Source organism: Macaca mulatta, chromosome 17 (assembly GCF_049350105.2).
Source record: "Macaca mulatta isolate MMU2019108-1 chromosome 17, T2T-MMU8v2.0, whole genome shotgun sequence".
Taxonomy (NCBI): domain Eukaryota; kingdom Metazoa; phylum Chordata; class Mammalia; order Primates; family Cercopithecidae; genus Macaca; species Macaca mulatta.
In genome coordinates, this window is record NC_133422.1 from 19,462,838 (window position 1) to 19,486,125 (window position 23,288).

The following is a 23,288-nucleotide window of genomic DNA, read 5'->3' on the forward strand; positions in this document are numbered from 1 at the left end:
TCAGGAGTTCAAAACCAGCTTGGCCAATATGGTGTGACCCCATCTCTACTAAAACTACAAAAATTAGCTGGGTGTGGTGGCAGGTGCCTGTAATCCCAGCGACTCAGGAGGCTGAGGCAGAAGAATCGCTTGAACTGGGGAGGTGGAGGTTGTAGTGAGCTGAGATCACACCACGGCACTTGAGCTTGGGCAACAGAATGAGACTCCGTCTCAAAAAAAAAAAAAAAAAAAAAAGAATTAAATGAGAATCAGAGTGTGCAGCACATAAGAAGTGCTCAGCAAATACTTACTATTGTCCCGTCTAAGGCAAGTTCACAAGTGCCATACCACAGTTGACACGTTTCTCCTCTCACCTACTCTGTAGTTGTGATCATATTGCCTGTGCTGCAAACTGACTTTTTCAGTGCCCTCAACGTACATACAGAAAACACTTTCCTGCCCTAAAAAATTCTAATCAGTCCACAGAGATAATCATATTTATCGTCATAAATTATTTTCTTTCAATACCAAAATGATACTGATATTTCTGATAGTAGCACAGACTCCTGTGCTAAGGAAGCTAGGAGGAATTTGCACGCAATGCCCCTACATTGATGTAGGTGCTGATGTAGACTCATATTTGCAAGAGATTTTTAATGGACCACCTATGTCTTTCATTTGAAAGGGGAAAATTACTTTCCATCAGAGCCAGGAGCACTTGCAGAGATAGAAGAGAATCCCAAGCCTGCAGCTTGCTGAGGGCCGGAGGGGCTGAAGCTGTGTGCTCTACTCTGGCCTTCCCCACCAGCTTCCTCCGTGACTTTGGCAAAGCTCTCCAGGGCATAGAAGCCAAAGTTTGCCCACACAATAGCATGGTTATCTTGGCATGAAAGCGACAGTTGCAAATTGGCATGCTAGTTCAAAAGAACTGGGAAACAAAAGCAGACGTGAGTTTTGACATACACTCTGGGAGCTGAGGATGGCGAGTGCGCAGGAAAAGCGGAAATACTAATGAGCATTGTTTTAAGCAAGCGACGTATACAACTGCTGAACATGGCCTTTTACGCTCCCCCCCCATGACTTTATAAGCGAACCAGATTTTACCTATCTGATACCCCCCAAATGGTAGGATTGATTTGGTATGGGGTTGTCTTGAGAAACTTAAGGTTTTCTCTTCGCCATTCTTACGATTCTTCTCTCCATTTCTCCATCCCACCAAATAAAAATCCGTTGATGAGAATAAAATTCTCTTTCTCTTGAGGATTTACGAGGGCCCTGGTAATAATCACTTCTAAAGAGGAGAATTGGGCACCCCACGACAAAGTACCACCTGTGGCACTGGGTGATTGTCTTCCTCTGATGCCAGGAACACAGAGCTCTTTCCCAGCAATGGGAAGAATTGACCAGGCCCACCAAATTCCACTTGCTTGTCAAGTCTGAGGGGCACCAGAGGCACAGCCTTTTGGGACCTCTGAGGGTTGAGGATGCTGAGAAAGAGAATGCAACAGCTCCCACTAGAAAGTGGCGGCTGCAGACTGTGAGTGCAGAAGGAGCAGAGGTCCATGGCAGGATCGTGGCTCCCTGCCCATCTGCAGGGGAAGCCAGCACACCTGAGAAATGGAAAGAACATTCCTCCAGTTCGTTAGCTTTCATCCCAGGAGTCTTTGTTAGGGAGCCTGTGGCTGGGGGAAGCTGTTGAAGCCCCAGAACAAACAGATTAACCCCTTCCTTTGGAGTGCCTATGAAATAGCTCACGAAGGAAGAGGGAAGATGCAGATAAGAGCCTGCAGGACAAGGGAAAGACATAGAAGAGGCATCATTTAGATCGACTGGTCACCTCTATAGTAAAAGGCCTCGGGGAGGGGAATTCTCTTTTCAGTATCCTTCAGGGAATTTTCCTTCTTACTTTCCTGGCCCTGCCTCACTCTCCCATGCAAATCAACCCAACTTTAAATGCTGCGGCTTCTAAGGGGCACCAGTGGAGCCCCTTCCCTTCTCCTGTTATACACAGTCCCCAGTAATCCCCAGATACTTCTGTGCCATCAGTAGCTACCCAAATTCCAAGGACTCTCCCATCGAGAGTTTCAAGTCAGCCCCACTCTTGAGCCTCAGCCTACACTTCTAACTATCGCGCTTCTACTCCCTCTTCCTCCAGAGACATCAGACTCCATGGGGGCAGGACGACCCACCCGTGCTCCTTAAAGCCTGCCCTGTTTCCGAGTCATGTCTTTGTGGACAGCAATATCACTCACCCAGGCCAGAAACCTGAATACATCGTCCAAGTCTGTCTCCTCCTCTTCATTCCCATTACCAAGACTTCAGCTCAGATGCCCTGTCTTCCTCACCTGGCTGCTATCTGGAATCCCTCTCTCCAGTCTCACCTTCCAGTCAGCTCCTCAGTGTTACCACGTTAGTGTTTCCACAAGATGGAACATTCTCTGTCATGGGGGGTTTGCACTTGTCTTGCGCCTTTGCCCAGAGTCCCATTGCTGAGAACCATAAGCCACTCTGAAGAGCCAGAGAGAGAACTACCACCCACCTCCTTCCAGGGCTGGCTGAGAAGAGACCGAATGGGTGCATCATCTCTCATTCCCACCACTGAGTCCAGCAGGTACAAACAGAAGCCTGGAGCTCATTAGGTCCGACAGTAAGGAGGAGGAGGCATTGAGCCCTTTGGTGGAGGGGAGGAGTGCTGTGGCTTTACCCCTCTCTCTTCCACAGGGAGAAGTGGGGCACTATCCATGTACCCCAGGGAGATGCGATATAAGAGAATTCTTCCAGAAGAGTGGAGTTGCCAGCACAGAAGGACCCTGAGCCTTCACTCCCAGATTGATGTTTATTGAATGACAGTAACTAGGAGGCCCATCCCAGTCACCCAAAACAAAACGTGACAGAGAGTCCCTGGGAGAATTTGACTTCCATCTTCTGGAGTTTGTCAACATATGTGAAGACAGAGGCAGATAACAGCCTGCTTCTCACCTTCCATAGTCTGAACACTGCTCAGATAGGGGAAGAGAAGAAACAGTGGACCCACCTGAGTCCCAGCAAGGATGCACACATTTCAATGGGAAAATACGTGCCCCAGAAGGAAGTGGGACTCCTGCCATCCAAGGGACTCAGGGGTCTATTTTTGGAGTCAAGAGCTAAGAAGCTGTCAAAAGAAACAATCTCTAGAATACATCACCTATGTCAAAGAAGTGCGCAGTACTGAGGTCTTGCAGAACCTTCCAAAAAATATCTGAAAATACACACACAAAAGAACATTTCCCCATTTTCCTTCAGTTCTTCCCTCTTTCAAATCTTACAGCAAGAAACAGATGATAGAGTAGCTTCAAACTGCAGGCTCCAGCCCCCAGGTCAGGATGGAGATAAGGGGCAGAAGGTGCAGGTTAAATGTGAGTTGTGTTTTGATTTAGATGCTACTGGATTTGTCAATATCTGTAAGTGAGTCAATTGTCAAAATAAGACTGGTCTTCGAGTCAAATGTGCCTGGAAACCTACAGAATCTTCTAGAGATGTTTTCAAATGTTGAGGAAGAAAGATCTGGCATGACACATTTAAAAGCAGTGTTGGGATGAAAGCAAACTCACATCTTATACTCCAAAGTCAAAATTATCACGTCACTCCTCCACTTGAAATCTTCTCAGTGGCTTCCAAACATAATTCTTGGCATATAATACACATAATAAATGTTATTTTTAAGAAAAAAAAACAATTGAGCACATCTGCATCACATGCAAAAATTCTGAGTCCAAGTCATAATTTTCTGTTTATTATTCAGAATGTTAGAGAAGAAATCTACTTTTGTGAGCCTCAGCTTTCTCCTTTATAAATGAAGAAAACAGCAACATTACCTCACAGCTTTGTTGCAGGATTAAATAGTAACATAAATACAAGTAGTATTCTATCAATCACTTTGCAAAATATAAAGCACTATCCAAATATTCATTCATGAATTCACTCATTCAGTGAAGATGCCCTTGGTGCTGGAGAAAGAGTGGTGAATGAGTTGGACAAAAACGATGCTCTCTAGTTGGGGGAGACAGACAAAAGAAAAAAAGATCATGTCAGAGAGCCCTAAGCGCTGTGAAGAAAATAAAATCAAGAGAGTCAGAGCGATCTGGATAAAAATAAGTCTCTTTTAATTGAAAGGAGCTAGATTGAGTGACCTGGGAGGGCCTCTCGGAGGGTGAGACACTTGTACTGAGATTCTAACCACAGGAAGGAAAAACTAGAGTCTTGCAGAGACTTATAAGGAAACAGCATAGCAAAAACAAAGGCTTTTGGTTGGTCCAGGCTTGGGGTGAGTGAAGAAAGAAAGAACAATGTGGACACCATGAGCCAGGGAACAGATCTTATAATCTGGTCAAATGGGGTCAGTTCGTGGCAGGCCTTGATATTTTAGGTAAGTATGCTTACTTGATTTAAGTTATTATTTTATAAGCAACAACAACAATGACAAAATTGTAAGCTAGTCTTTTTTTTTTTTTTTTTTTTGAGATGAGGTCTCACTCTGTTTTGCCCAGACGGAGCTCAAACTCACGATCCTCTCACCTTAGCCTCCCGTGTTGCTGGATTGCGGGTGTGCACCACTGCACCTGGCTGAAATCACAAGCATCCAGACAAGGAAGGTTCATCTTAGGGTCTTTCCCCGTCTCCTTTCTGTACTCCTGTCCCAGTTGTTCTGCCTGTTCCCCCAGATCTCTAGGATCATCTCCTGTCTTCAGATGACTATCCAGTCCCCTCACCCCTCCCGCCCATTTACTCATGTGAGAGTGATGTTTTGATTTAGACGCTACAGAACTTGTTAATATCTGTAAGTGAATTAATTATCAAAATAAGACGGTTCTTAGAGTTAAATGTGCCTGAAAACCTACAGAATCTTCTAGAGGTGTTGTCAAATGTCTACCTCAGAGGAACCAAGGTCTACCTCAGAGGAACCCTCCATAAAGCCAAATCACTGCTGGGTTGTAGAACAATTAAAACTCAGTAAGATGAGTATACCTTTTAAGTTTATCTACATTAAGATTTACCTAATTTACCTTCTAAAGATAATGCTTATCGACCAAAATGAAACACTAACTGACAACTTTTAAGTTGATAGAACAGAGTGAGGCATTTTAAAGTAATATAGGTTATTGATATGCCAATGTTCCCACATAAGAAAAACACCATATAAAGTGACTTTTTAAAACATGAACACTTATCCATTTTCTGTTTTCTGGCAGTTGGTGAATCTGGGCCTCTGGAAGCTGCTTTTCCCAGTTCTAAACCTAACAAGCCCTCTCCTGCTCACATATTTCTGACCTACAAAAAAATCAAACCATTAAAAGGCAGGTATATTAGTCAGGATTCTCCAGAGAAACAGGCAACTCTGTTGCCACATAACATTTTGAAGAATGTGGTCTACATGAATCAGAATCGACACCTTCCAAATGAACAATAGCTACAGATGTAACAGCTTTCATAATAAAACTGATTTGGAAAGTTGGTAAAAACAATCACCAGAGAGAGAGAGCAAGAGCGAGCGAGCGAGAGAGAGAGAGAGAAAGAGAGAGAGAGAGAGAGATTAGACATGTTAGAGACGATTTACTACGAAAATTGACTCACATGATAATGGAAGCCGGAAAGTCCCACAACGTGCCATCTGTAAACTGAAGAATCGGGGAAGCTGGAGGTGGTGTAATCCAGTCTGAGTTGGAAGGCCTGAGAACCAGGGGAGTCTTGCTGGAGGAGTGGAGTTTGGGGGGTGCTGGTGTTAAGTCCTGGAGTGTGAAGGCTGGAGAACAGGAGTCGTGATGTCTGAGGGCAGAAGAAGATGGATATCTCAACTGAAGAAGGGAGAGCAATAAGTCCTGCTCATGTCCATCAGCGAAGGCAGATCTTCTTTACTCAGTCTACGGATTCAAATGCTAATCTCTTCTGGAAACAACCTCAAAGAAACACCTAAAAATAATGTTTTACCAGCTATCTGGATATTCTTTAATTCCATTAAGCTGACACATAAAATGAACCATCATGGCAGGTATTTTGCCATTGTCATGAAACACATATTGAGAATGTTAAGGAGGCTATGAATTGACCATCTCTTGTTCTTCCTGGTTCCATCCAGCAGACCCCAATATTTTGTCTGATCTATACCTGTATCTCTAGCTACAGCTATGTCCATGTCCTTATCCATATTGTGTCTTATGTCATCAATGAAAAGATGAGGACCGATGTTCTTCATTCATAGATTTCGTTACTTTGAATGTTCACAATAACGATATTCATATTCAAATCAGTAACCAATAAAGATAAGGGAATGAAATATAATTTTTTAGATATCTAAATTTATACAGTTATTAATACCTGTAAAGATTCATGGATGTAGATATTTCTCTTCATACATGACACCCCAAACGTGACTCTCCTTTTGTCTAAGCCCATGTCAGCTTTGACATGGGTGCTGACTATTCCCATGAGATGTGGTTGCAACTGAACCCTGGTTGAAGGGGTTTTCCCTGCAGCTGGAAGGCTAATGTATTAGGCCATTCTCACATTGCTATAAAGAAATACCTGAGACTGGATAATTTATAAAGAAAAGAACTTTAATTGGCTGACAGTTTTATAGGCTGTAGAGGAAGCATGATGCTGGCATCTCCTTGACTTCTGGGGAGGCCTCAGGAAACTTACAGTCAGGGGTAAAGGGGGAGCAGACATGTCACATTGCCAGAGCAGGAGCAAGAGTGAGAGAGCGGGGAGGTGCTACACACTTTTAAATGTCCAGATCTCCTGAGAACCCACTCATTATTGGGACGACAACATCAAGGGGATGGTGCTAAACCATTCATGAGAAATCACCCCTATGAGCCAATGACCTCTCACCAGGCCCCACCTCCACTGGGGATTACAATTTGACAAGATTTGGGAGGAGACACAGATCCACAGATCCAAATCATATCAGGATCCTGTGAGGCCATGATAGAGAACCCGTTGGCAATCTTGTAGAATTAGCTAACATCAGGATCCCTTCCCAAGGAACAGAGAAACTTCTAGAAAATCCTTTCACTCTTGACAAAGCCTAGCTTCCAAGACTTGATGCAAAAATCTTACTTTGGTAATTGAAAATAAAAAATGAACATTGACTGTTTCTTTGCATTCCCATCTCAACTGCCCTGCAGATAGTATCCTGGGCTGACTTGAGAGAAAGTCTTAGACATGCAAAAGGGAAAATAATTTTTTTTCAAAAACATTACCCTGATGTAAGTTTGAGTTGTGAATTGGATCAAGCTCTGTACTTGTAGGTGGGAATAAAAAGATGAATGAGATATGACCCCAACTTGCAAGAGTATCCTTCTGGTGGGGGATACATGTAAAAGGGTAATTATAATACTGAATGAAAAGCTTAGATTGAAACATTCCCCTGCTCCTCAATTCCTCGCTACTCTACCTTTATTTTGTATAGACAGGATACTGGCTGAACAATGGAAAAATTCAAAGTAAGACACTTTATATGGGCTCAGTTGGAATTGACTAGCAAATAATTTATTAGGGAAAGCCAATAGGAAAGCAGTCGCCCTGTGGCACACAGGAAAAAGAGCTGTGAGGGGTGGCAAGAGATCATTCTTTTTCTAATGAGAAAATTTCAAAAATACATTAAAACTCTGTTGCCACATAACATTTTGAAGAATGTGGTATACATGAATCAGAATCGACACCTTCCAAATGAACAATAGCTACAGATGTAACAGCTTTCATAATAAAACTGATTTGGAAAGTTGGTAAAAACAATCACCAAAACATTTGGTGGAAAATCACATTGTAAAGTGGCTTTGTAATCTTAAACAGGAAAGCATGATATATTTTTCATTGAAGATGATTGATCAAAACTAATTTCTAATTTTTTGTTATTTTTACCAACTTATGTCACTATAATAATAATAATGATTCAAATACAAATGAAAATATACAATCAGTCAGACAATTTTTACAAACTGAATCTAAAACAGTCTCTCACACAAATATGGATATTTTTCCCCCAAATAAGTAACTCTTGGGGTGTGTAGACTGTGGAGTTTATAAAGCCGGGATTGTTTATGTGCCTCAAGCAAGTCTCTTTATAGCATTGTTTTTGAAATGCTCTGCAATCCAAAAATCATATTTGACCTCATGATTACTTTTAAATGGTCCACAGGAATTAAACGTACTGGGTTCACTTGGTTCTAAATATCATTGGCATAATTACGTAAAGCCTAAATGCTTTCAATTACAAAATACACACAGATACTTGGTGCTAGCTTTAAACAAAAGTAGCTGTTTAGCAATGAACAGTGTAAACAAAACTTGTTGTATGAGTTCACTGAAGAGAATTGTATAGGGTTAATGATGCTGCTTTGGTACTAGGTCTTGCAGATCTTTCTCAGTATTAATCCTTACAGGATGGTTTGACTATTTGTGGTGAGACTTGTGATAAAAATCAGGAATTTATTTCAAATGGGCAGAAACTCCCTTTGAAGCATATCTACATTATTTCAAATGACCTAAATATGGATATAGTAAAGCATTGAATTAGATGTCCTGGAATTTATGTCTAAGCCTATTCTAAGTTTTATATGCTAGGGATTATGTTTACCTCTGGGTTTTGACTAGCACAATCATTCCAGTAAAATGTGAACAGAAAGGTAAGTCCTTTTTAAAAGCAAAAAGCTGAAATGCAGAAATCTGGCACCAAATGTCTCCCAACACCCCATTTAATAAAGCTCATGATTTGTGGTTGCCAAATTGCCCATCGGCAAGAAGAATTTGCATACCGGGCAGGAAGATGAAGCTGGATCGGGTGTATTTAGGCACAGTTCACTGTCTGGTTTCTTCCCTTGTTGGGTTGGGGGCTAACTGGAGAGCAGAATAGGGTAAAGACACTGGGAACTATGACAGTGAGTTCCTGGATGAGCCTGGAGCTGGCATAAAACGGAACTGGGTAATAGCAAGTTGCATGCTTGTAGCAGCAAGTTTTTGGTGCTAGGAAATATCAGACCTTTGAAATCTCTAAATCTTAGCTAAGATCTGAATGATCACAAGTTTGGGGTCCACAATTAATTTTGGGAGACTAATTTTCTCTTCTTTGGCCCTTCGTTTTCCAGGTTCTGTGTGCAGGATACCACCTCCAAGACCCCAGTCACTCTCCTCCCTACTTACACTATCCTACACACACACACATACACCCCCACACACAGACACACACACAGGCACACCCCCCGACACACACACACACACAGACACTCACAGGGACACCAGAACACATTCAAGAAACCCAGCCTAGACCATTTTGACTAGTTGCTTCTCCTCTACTTTCTACAATAATCTTTTTATCAACAATTGATCAGTTTTCAAAATAAGACCAGACCTGGCTTGTATGCATCCACCATCTTCTCCTGCCATTAATTGGAGTTCGGAGGCCAAACTCTGGGCACAGCTGAGTCAGCATCAACATTAACAAGAACCATGTTGAGACACAGCTGATCAACAGCAAAGTTCTTCTCTAGGTTGGAAGGGATGGCTGATCCGGCTGCTTCTGAGGCATGACCAGGCTGGGGCAGCTAGCTTCAGAAAACCCCTGGTGTACCCAGATATCCTGCACCCCCAAAACTCCCCATAAGACACAACTATAGAGACAAAGGGGTAGAAACCTATGAAGAGTGACCCAGAATGACTGAATCATAGGATTCAGCCTCTTTTCTAAAAAGACTCCAGTAAACCTAAAACAAACAAGCCAAAGTTGGCCAAGGTTGGCCTTCAGGTACTCAGCAGAAAGGCCAATCTCAAGGTGCACACACCCTTTTTGGCAGAACTCCTTTTTGGCATTTCAGACTCTGGCACCCACAGCCCCGGAACAAAAACATTTCAATTTTCAAAAGCTGGCTAGGAATTCTAGAGAAGGAGAATTCATTTAGAGTTTTGCACGTACAGGAAGTTGGGAGGAGGGTGGAGTACAAACAAGTGGGCATATTCTGCTTTTCCTCGCTGTATTTTTGGAAGACACCATATAGTCAGTGATCCCAAGGGCTTCTGAAATATCCAGGTGTGGCTGTTCTGGCGAATAAGTTGTCTCTGAGCTGGTGTCTGGGCAACCTTCTGTTTAGTTAGGTACAAACCAAAGCACCTGACAGTGTCAATGCCTTAGGAGATTACAGCATGGGAGCACGTGAACTTGAACTCCACTCAGAAGGGAGCTGGGGAGATTGGGTCGGAGTTTCAGCTTCAGAGGGGAGAATTCTACTAACTGGTTTGTGGAATTCAGGATTCTCACTGGACTGCCTTAAACATCAGGACTTTAAACTCCCACAAATGGGAGTATTTCTCAATATTCTACAGTTTGAATTCCCAGTTCTCAATTTTTGAAGTGTTGGTGAACTAGTTGCAGTGGTATTTAGTTAATAGTTTCTAACACAAACTCATTATTTATTTAATAATTTTTAAAAGATTCATTTAAAAAATATAAATGTATTTTTTTAAAAAAAAACCTTAAATTGTTACTCATTTTGTTATAACTCTTAATATGTTTTAAAACACACATTAAAAGGACATGTTTAAAATAAGCATGCTCATATATTGCCTAAACTCATTTCACATACCCTCACATACCCGTATCACTCTTTGGGAACCACTGTTGCTGGATGTGGTCCTCACAGGCCTCTAAGGTCCTCTGTGACTGATGCCTGAGGTCTCCAAAGGGAGATGATGGTTAAGAAGTCAGCGCCCCCAGCAGAGAAAGCTTTGACTTAAAGGTGTTTATGAACAGTGTCAGCACCTTCCGTGAGAAAAGGTTTTTGGAAAAGTGAATTAACTGCCAAATCACAGCTTGGGCACCAGCAAGATGGTAAGGTCATCTAAAACTCTAGACTAGAAACAGCTCAAATAAGTTACACTTGTTTAGCAATTTTTGCCTAGCGTTAGAGAGCTCAAAGCAGGAATCTTCAGTTTCAGCGGTGGATCAGTATTTGCAAAACTGTTCAATATCAAAAGAAAATGAAATGTTAAAAGCTGCTGTGGGGACTTACAATGTGACAGTGTGAATAGGCTGAGCTATATTTTCCAAAATTGCCTTTCTTGCAAATTTCTGGTTAGAGAGTCACGAGGAGGATTCTTGCAAGATGAGGAGAGGAAAGGGAGGTAGTGGCCACATTGAAGGTCATGAGCATTGTTGGGATCTGTTGAGTTACCTCATTGATGTGAGGCAGCAGCTGGACCTGCACCTGCTCCCCTTTCCCCTGGATCTTCCTTCAGTTTCTCTTACCCCCAGGTCAGGTACATGTGTGTTCAGCTCTGTGCTGAACACACAAGGGCCAACGTCTGCAGGATACACTCCAAAGTCAGAGGCAAAACAACAGCCTCTGCTGTCTGTCTGTTCTTGTGGGTCCCAGCTTGTGCTTGCAGTTTTTTTGCCCACTCATGATCTTCTTGTTGTGACTGTCTGCCATGTGTATCTCAAGTTCCACATCAGACACAGAGACAACGCCTTGAAGAGATGGCTCAACCAGACCCCACAACTGTATAAGCCAATTCCCTGTAACACACAACTGTTCGTTTTATCTGTAAGGCTTCTAGACAATAGTAGGCTATTAGTAGTTAACTTTTGGAGGAGTCAAAAGTTATGTGCAAATTTTTGACTGTATGGGGGTGAGGGGTCAGTTACTATAACCTCCACATTTTTCAAGGGTCAACTGTACATGATAGCAAGTATCAAAATTCATTTTCTGTTCTAAATCCAATGCTCCTGTATTACTAACCTGTAGCAATCAATGGCTGCAGTCTCTTGGCAACCTACTGCCTCAGATTTAACAAAATATATACAGACACAAATACATTTGGTGTTTTTGTCATGAAATCTTTGCCCATGCCTATGTCCTGACTGGTATTGCCTAGATTTTCTTCTAGGGTTTTTATAGTTTGGGGTTTCACATTTAAGTCTTTAATCCATCTTGGTTAATTTTTGTATAAAGTGTAAGGAAGGAGTTCACTTTCAATTTTCTGCATTTGGCTAGCCAGTTTTCCCAGCACCATTTACAAAACAGGGAATCCTTTCTCCATTGCTTGTTTTTGTCAGGTTTGTTGAAGATCAGATAATTGTAGATGTGTGGTCTTATTTCTGAGTTCCTTATTCTGTTCCATTGATCTATGTGTCTGCTTTTGTACCAGTACCATGCTATTTTGATTACTGTAGCCTTGTAGTATAGTTTGAAGTCAGGTAGTGTGGTGCCTCCAGCTTTGTTATTTTTGCTTAGGATTGTCTTGGCTACATGGGCTGTTTTTTGTTCCATATCAATTTTAAAATAGTTTTTTTCTAATTCTGTGAATAATGTCAATGGTAGTTTAATGAGAATAGCATTGAATCTATAAATTACTTTGGGCAGTATGGCCATTTTCACGATATTGATTCTTCCTATCCATGAGCATGCAGTGTTTTTCCATTTCTTTGTGTCCTCTCTTATTTCCTTGAGCAGTGGTTTGTAGTTCTCCTTGAAGAGGTCATTCACTTCCCTTGTTAGCTGTATTCCTAGGTATTTTATTCTCTTTGTAGCAATTGTGAATGGAGTTCATTCATGATTTAGTTTTCTGCATGCTTGTTGGTGTATAGGAATGATTGTGATTTTTGCACATTGATTTTGTATCTTATTAGGACTGCTGAAGTTGCTTATCAGCTTAAGAAGCTTTTGGGCTGAGATGATGGGGTTTTCTAGATATAGGGTCATGTCATCTTCAAAGAAAGATATTTGACTTCCTTTCTTCCTATCTGAATGTGCTTTATTTCTTTCTCTTACCCAATTGTCCTGGCCAGAACTTCCAATACTTTGTTAAATAGGAGTGGTGGGAGAGGGCATCCTTGTCTTGTGCTGGTTTTCAAGGGAGATCTTCCAGGTTTTGCCCATTCAGTACAATGTTGGCTGTGGGTTTGTTATATATGGATCTTATTATTTTGAGGCATATTCCTTTAATACCTAGTTTATTGAGAGTTTTTAACATGAAGGGATGTCGAATTTTGTCAAAGGCCTTTTCTGTGTCTATTGAGATAATCATGTGGTTTTTGTCTTTAGTTTTGTTTATGTGATGAATGACAGTTATTGATTTGCATATGTTGAACCAGTCTTGCATCCTGGAGATGAGACCAATTTGATTGTGGTGGATAAGCTTTTTGATGTGCTACTGCATTTGGTTTGCCAGTATTTTATCGAGGATTTTTGCATTGATGTTCATCAGGGATATTGGCCTGAAGTTTTCTATTTTGCCTCTCTGTTGTATCTCTGCCAGGTTTGGTATCAGGATGATTCTAGTCTCATAAAATGAGTTAGAGAAGAGAACCTCCTTTTCCATTGTTTGGAATAGTTTCAGTAGAAATGGTACCAGCTCCTCTCTGTACCTCTGGTAGAATTCAACTGTAAATCCATCCGGTTCTGCTGGGCTTTTTTTCCTGGGTAGGCTATTTATTACTCCCTCAATTTCAGAACTTGTTATTGGCCTATTTATAGATTCAATTTCTCTCTGGTTCAGTCTTGGGAAGGTGTCTGCATCCAGGAATTTATCCATTTCTTCTAGAATTTCTAGTTTATGTGCATAGAGATGTTCATATCTCTGATGGCTGTTTGTATTTCGGTGGGGTCAGTGGTGATATCCCTTTTATAATTTTTTATTCTGTCTATTTGATTCTTCTCCTTTCTTCTTTATTAGTCTAGCTAGTGGTCTACCTATTTTATTAATTTTTTTCAAACAACCAGCTCCTGAATTAATTGATTTTTTGAAGGATTTTTTTGTGTCTCTATCTCCTTCAGTTCCACTCTGATTTCGGTTATTTCTTGTCTTCTGCTAGCTTTGGGGTTTGTTTGCTCTTGGTTCTCCAGTTCTTTTAGTTATGATGTTAAGTTGTCAATTTGAGATCTTTCTACCTTTTTGTTGTAGACATTTAGTGCTATAAATTTCCCTCTCAACACTGCTTTAGCTGTGTCCTACAAATTCTGGTATGATGTCTCTTTGTTCTCATTAGTTTCAAAGAACTTCTTGATTTCTGCCTTAATTTCATAATTTACCCAGGAGTCATTCCGGAGCAGATTGTTCAATTCCCATGTAGTTGTGAGGTCTCTGGTAAGTTTCTTAATCTTGAATTCTAATTTGATTGCACTGTGATCTGAGAGACAATTTGTTATTATTTCAGTTCTTTTGCATTTGCTGAGGAATGTTTTACTTCAACACAAATGAATCTCAAAAGAATTATGAAAAGTGACAAAAGCCAAATAGGAGAGACTGCATACCGCATGGTGCCATGTAGATAAAATTTTAGAAAAGAAAAACTACTGTCAGAAAGCAGATCAGTGGCTTCCAAGGACAGTGTGTGGGTGAAGATTGACTGCAAGGGGGCACTAGGACATGTTTGAAGGTGCTGGAAATATTATAGGTCATGATTGTAGCGGTGGTTACATGGCTGTATACATTTGTGGAAGTCGTTAAATTATACTCTTCAACTTGGTGAATTTTATTATACATAAGTAACATTTCAGTAAAACATCAGTGCTTTAGAGAGCTTACTTACACATTTTCGTAAACATTGTTTTAAACTTTAAGTTGCATTTGATATCTATGTCACTAAAAACTTATGTTTAGTGTTCTAAAATGGAAAAACTTAATTAAAGGGAAACATGCTATTCTCCTTGTTTTAATAAAATGTGACTATGAGAAATCTAGCTGTTTCTGACGACACAAAGGAAAAGTCCATAAACTCTTTATTGATTGCTCGGTCTAGTGCTTCTTTCTAAAACAGGATGACCACAGGAATTGTTGAGGTCAGTTTTTCCATAGGCTTCCTGCTTGAGTGATGTAAACATAATCCTGGATACAACTAATTAGACAAGAGATCAGTATAATCAGTTATTGGCAGAAATCTGCAGGTTAGGCCCAAAGGAAACCTGACAGCCATGAGGTAGGATTTGACGTAAGAGTTCTTCCTAATTAACTGCTCTATATTTAAAAACAAAACAAAATCAAACCTCTTCTTTGAAGAATACAAAATACATAGAGAGAGTAAAAGTCTATAGGAAGATAGCTGAATGCCTCAATTCATCCTCTTTCTAAAGATGTACCTTTTCAGCTTTTTATCAAGGTTGGTTTAATCAACTTTAAGAACTTTATTATTTTAAGTATTTTTTCAAACTTTTTAATCAAGATAATTAACACTATGTATTAGAACAATATAAATTACTATATATAAAACTATATATAAATTACCATATAAATATGAGACTATATATAAACTATAAAATAAGACAATATATAAAGACCATATAAATTTATGTATATATACATAAATACATATGCATATATAATATGTAAATTTATGTATATATGTTCATATATACATATATAAATGTACATGTTATACAATTTACATATTATACATATGTTTATATACAAGTATACTTATATATGTACATATACATATATAAATTATGTATGCTGTATAAGTATATATAGAGATATATACTTATCAGCATATTATACTTATATGGCATATTATGTATGCCGTGTAAGTATATATACATTGATATATACTTACACGGCATACATAATTTATATATGCATACATATAAGTATATATATACTTATACAGCAAACATATATACATATGTGTGTGTGTATACATAAATATATATATATATACATATATATATATGAATACATATGAGAGGAAGCAGTATAAAAGCAAAATTGAGAAAGAAGCAGAAAAAAAGGAGTCAAAGCTGGACTACGTTCTCTGAGACTGCAGGAACCCAGACCCTGACTTCCCTCACTCAAGCAAGTCCCTCACCCAGGCTTCTCCTCCTTGTAAGTACCTGGCTTTAGCTTGGCTCTGAGAAGAGACCAGAGCAGTGGAGTGGAGGCCGAAGTCAAGGGAGAGAAGGCAGCAGGCATGCCCCGCACAGCAGGAGATCTGAGTAAGCCCATGCAGTAGGGTGAGAGGAAGAGTGAGCCGAGCTGGATCAGAGTTGGAGAACGGCATCAGTGCAGAAACGGGGGTCGAGAGCAATGTGGACACCAGAGTCACCGGTTTATCATAGCTAGCACCCCTCTTTTGGTGGGGCCTGAGTGGGCAGTTGCTGCCCTATTTTCTGTGCTTTTCCAATTCCATGTATCTACCTGTTATTGTTGGCTCCCTTTCTTGGTAATTCCAGTTTCTTCCATCTGTGTCTGTTCTTCCAGTTTTACAGATCAAGTGCTTTTCTCTTTTTTCTCTCAATTCAGGCTTCCTTGGTCTTTGGTTGACTTCTTACTCCTAATACAGCAAGTTTAAAGTCTTAACCTGTATTTTCTGAGGAATTTCTCAATGAATGACCTGTTGTGAGACACAGGTTTCATATTGTCAAGTCAAATGACAAATGGCCCAATGGCTGTAACGTGCACTGCTCCCACCTCCTGAACACAACTAGAAGCACCTACAGTCTATACAGACCCTGGGCAATTTATTATGTACCGTTTCGTGGCATCTCCTGAACCTGCTTGGACGTAAAGACCACTTTTTGCATAACATTGTATCTGAACAGTGTTGTAACTTTTACCCAGGTATGAAACATGGAATTGTTACTTTTATTTAATTTTCTTGAATTACAAGGACTTGGATTTCTCTGACAAATCAGTTTGTGTAGAAACCAATGGGTATCTCTAGGTTCCCCTGGAAAATATCACTACATTTAAGCTATTTTTCATGTTTCTTTTTTCTTTCTTTCTTTTTTTTTTTTTTTTTTTTTTTTAAGATGGAGTTTTGCCCTATTGCCCAGGCTGGAGTGCAATGTGCTATCTTGACTCACTGCAACCTCCACCTCCTGGGTTCAAGCAATTCTCCTGCCTCAGCCTCCTGAGTAGGTGAGACTACAGGCATGAACCACCATGCCTGGATAATTTTTGTATTTTTAGTGGAGATGGGGTTTCTCCATTTATGGCCAGGCTGGTCTCGATCTCCTGACCTCAGGTGATCCATCCGCCTCGGCCTCCCAAAGTGCTGGGATTACAGGCATGAGCCACCATGCCCAGTCTCATGTTTATTTTCAACATTTCAACAAATTCCTACCCAATCATATGAAACTCCAGAATCTCTCCAAGTACTTCAAAGAGGGTTGCAGAATGTAACTAATAAATTGATTTTAATTTATTGATTGTTAGAATGAGATGAGATCTTAAAGAAAGGTGTGCTCAACACTTTAATATTATGTATGAGAATACCGTGGCTCAGAGAATGTCACTGACTTGGCCCACAACCCTACGGTCAGTTAATGGCAGATGTGAAAGCTAAACTGAGATCTACTGAGGTCTATTCCTATCTGTCTGCCATTACAGGAGGCCTCCTCTCTATTTGATTTTTACAATAAGATAAATCTGTAGACATTTTAAGAGGAAGGAATACTATTGACAAACCAATGACAGCTTAATATACTGATTCTCAGATAGGAAGCTCCTTATATCACCAGTGGGGCTTTATACAAAAGACCAATCTTTGAGCTTCCTAATATCTATAGGATAAGAACACCCAACGTAGGGTCAAGAAATGTGTACTTCAAAAATTCCCTATCATTGATTCTGAGGTAGCTCCTAGCTAAGCATCACTGAAAGTATAAAAACCAGACTTTGGTTTCACTGACTCTGGAATGGAATCTGAGATCTTGTACTTATTTTGTGATGTGAGGGAGTTGCTTGACTTCTTGGAACTTCAAATTCCTCATCCGTAAAAAAGAAAATAATAGTAATTCTACAGAGATAGCAACATGAAACACTTAGCACAGTGCCGGGAACAGAGCACAGATTCAGTAAGTATTTGTTTGCATATGGCATCATTGAAAAGACTGGAAACTCTCACATTCTTCTCTAAAAGAGACCACATTTGCCCCAGTAGTTGAAGGCAAGGGATGCCATACTCACAGGGATCTGAATTCTGCCATTTATTTTTTATTAATATTTGGGACAACACTCAATTTCTCTATGTCTGAGTGTTTTCTCAAAGATAGCAATAGCATGGTGCTTGGCACATAGTCAATAAACAATAAAGTAATATTATTATTAGAATCACTTCATTCTGCTACCTCATGAACAGGTTTTAGCAACTGATATCTTCTCCCTTTATTGTGACTAAATGAAACTAGCTACTCAGGTGTTAAATAAGATGTCATAAAGTTGACATAAAGTGATGATTAGAAATTGATTTATAACATGCCTAAATTTTTTCATTGAGGTATAATTTACACACAATGAAATGCACAGATCTTAACTGTACAAATCAATGAGTTCTGAAACATGCATACACCCATTTAATCCACATCCCTACCAAGATACGAACTACTTCCATCATTCCAGAAAGTTTTTATGTGACCCTTCTCAGTCAATCCGACCTCCCCATGCTGAAGGGGAACCCACCCTTCTGATTTCTATCGTCATGGATTAGTCTGCCTTTTCTGGTACTTCATATAAATGGAATCATAGAATGTGTACTCTTTTATAGCTGATTTCTTTCATTCAATGTAATGATTTTGGAATTCATCCATATTGCTGCATCTTTGGTAGTTTATGCCTTAACACACTTTTAGTTGCTTAATTGGCATATTACTTCACTAACTCCACTACTTTCCTAAGTTATTTACTAAAGAAGTATCATACACTTTCAACTTTTTAAAAAGAAACAGTAACAATTACAGACATAATGTTACTGATGAAGGATCATTATCACCTGGTGCCAAGAAAGACAATAAAACACAATGATCATAAAATCTGACATTTGGCTATCTTGTTGCCTCAATGGGGGAAAGGTTTGCCAGGTTTATTCTAATGTGATATTTCCATACAGTTATCTCAAAATTAAAACTGGGACTACCAACATCATAAAATATCATATTTTCAAAATAAGATGATGCCCACATTTGAAAAAATTTCTAGAGCAGTAGTTTTCAAAGTGGATGCCCCACATGGGAAACAATGTATTCAATCTTCTATATTCACCTAAAAAATAAGAAAGATAATAAGCTTTACTATCATCTATGAGTCCTCATGTCTGAAGTTACATGAAAGAAGAGCTCCACCACTCCGAGTCACAGGTGCCCTCCTGCCTCCATTGCTTCCAGAATATTACAGTGCATGGCATTGACATGTGCCCTTGTTGAAAGAGTTTGTGGATTATATGATCTAGTTTTAGTTAAACCAACCATCACAAAATACTGACTTAAAAGTAATCCCGCAAAGAACCCATGATGAAACCTACAATGCGTCATGGCAGGTGAGGTAAGCACAAGGAAAGAAGGTGGTAGATTGGCCTTTCTTCTCTTCCTAGTAAAGGCTCTGTGTCAGCCACAATATGTTTTTAGGCAAAGAACAGCAGTTGATGCTATCATAATAAACCTCTGCTTTGTGTAGTGATTTTCTTCCAAAGAACTTGGAGCATTTCCTACACAACTTAAGAACACTTGGTGAATCAGCACCAAAACTGATAACACAAGCTACCTCCAGATTGTTTTTTATTAACAACTGCCTTCGGGGACTTATACCTGAAGTGGGGATTTAATTGCTCATCTGAGAAATTAGAGGGAGAGATTTAATGTAAAGAAGAAAAAACAAAAGAGAAAGAAAGAGGCAGAGCAGGAGAAAGATCAAAAGCAAATATCTCAGGGTTACTTTCCACTTAACTTTATTTCCTTCTGTCACTTTCTACCTCTACAAGACTTAATTGGCCTCCATCAGATGGTACCCAGATCTCAATTTGGTGATTACCCTGTGCCTGTCCAGAGTTCTCCTAGTAGTTTCAAGTTTTCTCTTTCTTTAAGTTGCTGGTGCTGCCACTTGGTGGAATGTGTTTATTCAGGGAGCAAAGTATTTGCTAAGAAATATGCTTTATGTACTCACATTATAAACACTTTCAGTGTATGTTCTTAAGCCTTTCTAAAAATAATTCTGCAAATATATAAGGTTTATATGAGACTATCTGGTGTTTTGTTACATATTGATTTGTTTTTATATAACAGACTATTTTATGCTAAAGCTCCATGACTCACCGCTTCTAGAAATCATCTCTTGCTATATCTAATTGTTAAAGTTGACATGTTGCTCTGTGGATCTAGTCTATTTTTTTTTCATGCATATGTGTTTGGTCTCCGATTAATGTGTACTGTCTCGAAGACAGAAGTTGTACTTGTTCCTTCCTTTGGTGGCGTTTACTCTGTGGAAGCTCTTTTTCATTGTTGTGATTGTATGGCCGGAATCCCTACTACCCTTCAGAAGGTAGGCCGAGCCTCTTGTACATGGTGCAATTTGATGGCAGAGTCGAGCTTATCCTCATGATTCATTATTTCATTCAGTTAATATTTTTGACCTCCTACTACATGCCAGGAGCTGTTTTAAACTCAGCAGTAAACAGACAAAAATTCCTGACCTAATGTGGCTTGCATTTTCCTGTGGGAAGGATAGATAATAAGCAAAACAAGTAAGTTAAATATTCAGTAAAGTACTAAGGAGAACAAGGTGTGGCATCTGAATAAAGTCCATGAAAATGATTTTGAAATGAGGGAGCATGAAAAGGAGGGAGCAAGCTATGGAACAATCTGGAAGGAAAATACTCCCTGGAGGAGAGAATAAGTACAAAGGGGTAATGCAGGAGCAAGACAGTTTTGTTCAAGGAAGAATAAAGAAGCCAGTAGGGCTGGAGCAGAAAGAGCAGCAGGAAAGGCTGTAAAGAAGAGCTCAGAAATGTAAGGAACCCCTAGTGAAGGACCTGTAGGTCACTAGGGGAGCCTTATTTTTACTCTGAGGACAGAGGAAGCAAAGCCATCTCCTTTGGCTAGGGCTGCCAGCAAAGAACTGCAAACAGAGGCATCAGCAACAGAAGTTTCTTGTCTCACAATTCTTGGGGCTAGAAGTCTGAAATCTAGGTATTGGCAGTTTTATTCTTTCTGAGGGAGGTGAGGGAAGGATCTGTTACAGGCATCTCTCATTGGCCTGCAGATGGCCCTCTGCATGTTCTTGTATATTTGTGTGGTGCTCTCACTGTACCCGAACCTGTCTCCAAATTTCCCTCTTTATAAGGACATCAGTCTTATTGGATTATGGTCCACCTTAATGACCTCATTCTAAGCTGGTAAAGGCCCTATCTGCAAATAAAGTCACATTCTGAGGCAGTAGAGCTTAGAACATATGAATTTTGGGAGGAAAATTCAACTCAGTTCAACTCATAACAAAGGCCACTGGCGCTTTTTGAGCACAGAAGTACAGGACCTAACTGTCTAAAATAATTAGTCTGGTTTCTGTGCGGAGAATGGAAGCTGGAACATCAGGCAGGAGGCTCTTGCAATAACTCAGGCAAGAAATGGTGGTGGGAGCAATGGATAAAGCTGATGAAAGAAGTCGGGTTCCAGATATACAGTACATTGATGGTTCTCTGGGGGATCCAATGTAGAGGGTAAGAAAAGGAGCCAAAAGTAACTGCAAGCTACCATTTTTAGATTTGAGGATAATGGCACGAGAAACAAGTTTGGGTGGGGAAAAAAGGAAGTTTGGGACATGTTAAGTTTGAGATACCTATCCAAATGGACATGCCAAGGTACAGCTCCGTATACGTCCCTGGGGTTCAGAGGGCAGATCCATCTTCAGCAAATGGATGGTCCATGGTAGCCAAGAGGTTAGAGTATGAATAGAGAAGAGATTAAAGTGCTATGCCCCTGGCTGCTTAAACATGTACGGTTTACAGCTATGGAAGGAAAACAGCAAAGACTGAAAAGGAACAGCTAGAAAAGCAGTATGAAAACTGGTCAAGTATTGTGTCCTGGAAATGAAGAAAAGAAAATTATTCACAGGATCCACACAGTTGAGTTCTGCAGGAGGTCAAGTAATATGATAACTGAGAACTAACCATTGGGTCAGTCACTGTGGAGGTCATCAGTAATCATGTGGAGAGTTTAAGTGGCAAAGAGCCAAAAGCCTGCTTGAAATGGGTTCTAGAGAAGTTGGGAACATTGGGCTGGAAAGCATAGTCTATGTCAAGAGATCTTGTTGTGAATAGAAGGAGAGACATGGGACAGTGGCTGGAGGGGAAAGCACAGCCTATTTCTTTACTGATTGAAATGATCTCACAGGAAAAGGAAACGGATAATGCACAAAAAAAGCATTGATCATTCTAGAAATTGCCTCAGAATATCTCTCATCTTAGCGTTTTTCATTTGAAATGGGAGAATAATACCTCTTCACTTTGTCAGGATGAAATGAAATATTCCATGTAATAATACATTACAAATAATACATTTGAAAGATGTTTGGAATTGCACGTATATACAACACTTGCTGAAAATGATATCTCACCATCTGTGTGCAAATAAACATATACACCATGGCTATTTTATATAGTTTTGTAAAAGTATATATAGGCCAGTTGAGTTAAACTCATAGTTTATGGTTCTGTAGAATATGAGCTATTGTGCATCTTTGCAGGTGCAGTTCCTCATTGATGGAAAGAGAAGCAGCTGTGACAAAGAAGGCAAGAGGCTTGCTAGTTGTGTGGCCTTGGGCACGCTATTTAAGCTGTCCAAGATTTAATTTCCTGGCCTATAAAATGGCATAAAAATTCATACCTCAAACGATGAATATAAGGAAGTGAAAGGGTTTGTATAAAAGTTTCAACATATAATAAGCATTTACTAACTTTTTCGGAATTACAGAAGTCAAGTCTCCCACATCAACCTGTTCCTTTTATAGGTTTCAAAATGACGTGCCAATGTTTTCCAAAGGTGCTTTTCTGAACCTGTGTCATTTATATGATTTTAAATAGTAATAATTTAAAGAAGCGCTGGTCTTCATCATGTCTTTGGAAAGCGAGGCAAAATCTTGGTCTGCACATTGCGGCAGTATACTAAACTAGCATAGTCCCAGTACTGATACAGTAAGCAGATCATGACTGGTAGCAGATGGACTGTGTCACTATAGCTTGTAAGACAATGCTGCACCTATGAAACAAATGCCCAAGTTTAATGAGAGGGTCTATATCAGTCTCTGCTTCTGAAGATATTTATTATTAGTAATTTTTGATATTAAGTGCTTCTCTGCTCCCCATGCCCTAGGGAACAACTGCTCTATGTAAGTTATGGCTGGTCCATTTGTTGGCTAAGCAGAAGGATGGATTTAAGTGTTCTTGGAGGCCACCACCATTACAGATCTATGAATTGACAATGGCATTCCCTGAGGATACTGGGAAAGAGTGTAGGTAATTATTTTCTTTTCCTTTAAGGTGACTTTTTAAAGTTTATATATCACTCAAAGAGTCAATC

The 23,288-nt window shown here is 39.8% G+C and overlaps 1 protein-coding gene across 3 annotated transcripts in view; it reads right to left on the reverse strand.

Moving 5' to 3' along the window:
• Positions 1–23,288, reverse strand: part of LOC114673426 (uncharacterized) — a 450,214-nt gene that overhangs the window by 49,816 nt on the left and 377,110 nt on the right. For 2 of the 3 annotated variants that reach the window (XR_013408015.1, XR_013408016.1), the window contains one exon: positions 4,947–5,781. Coding sequence is in view for 1 of the 3 variants with exons in the window: in XM_077974398.1 (XP_077830524.1) it covers positions 5,590–5,781 (192 nt within the window). In the remaining 2 variants the exon portion in view is untranslated. Of the gene's footprint in view, positions 1–4,946; positions 5,782–23,288 lie in introns of those variants that run through there. The other variant, XM_077974398.1, reaches the window with a different exon arrangement.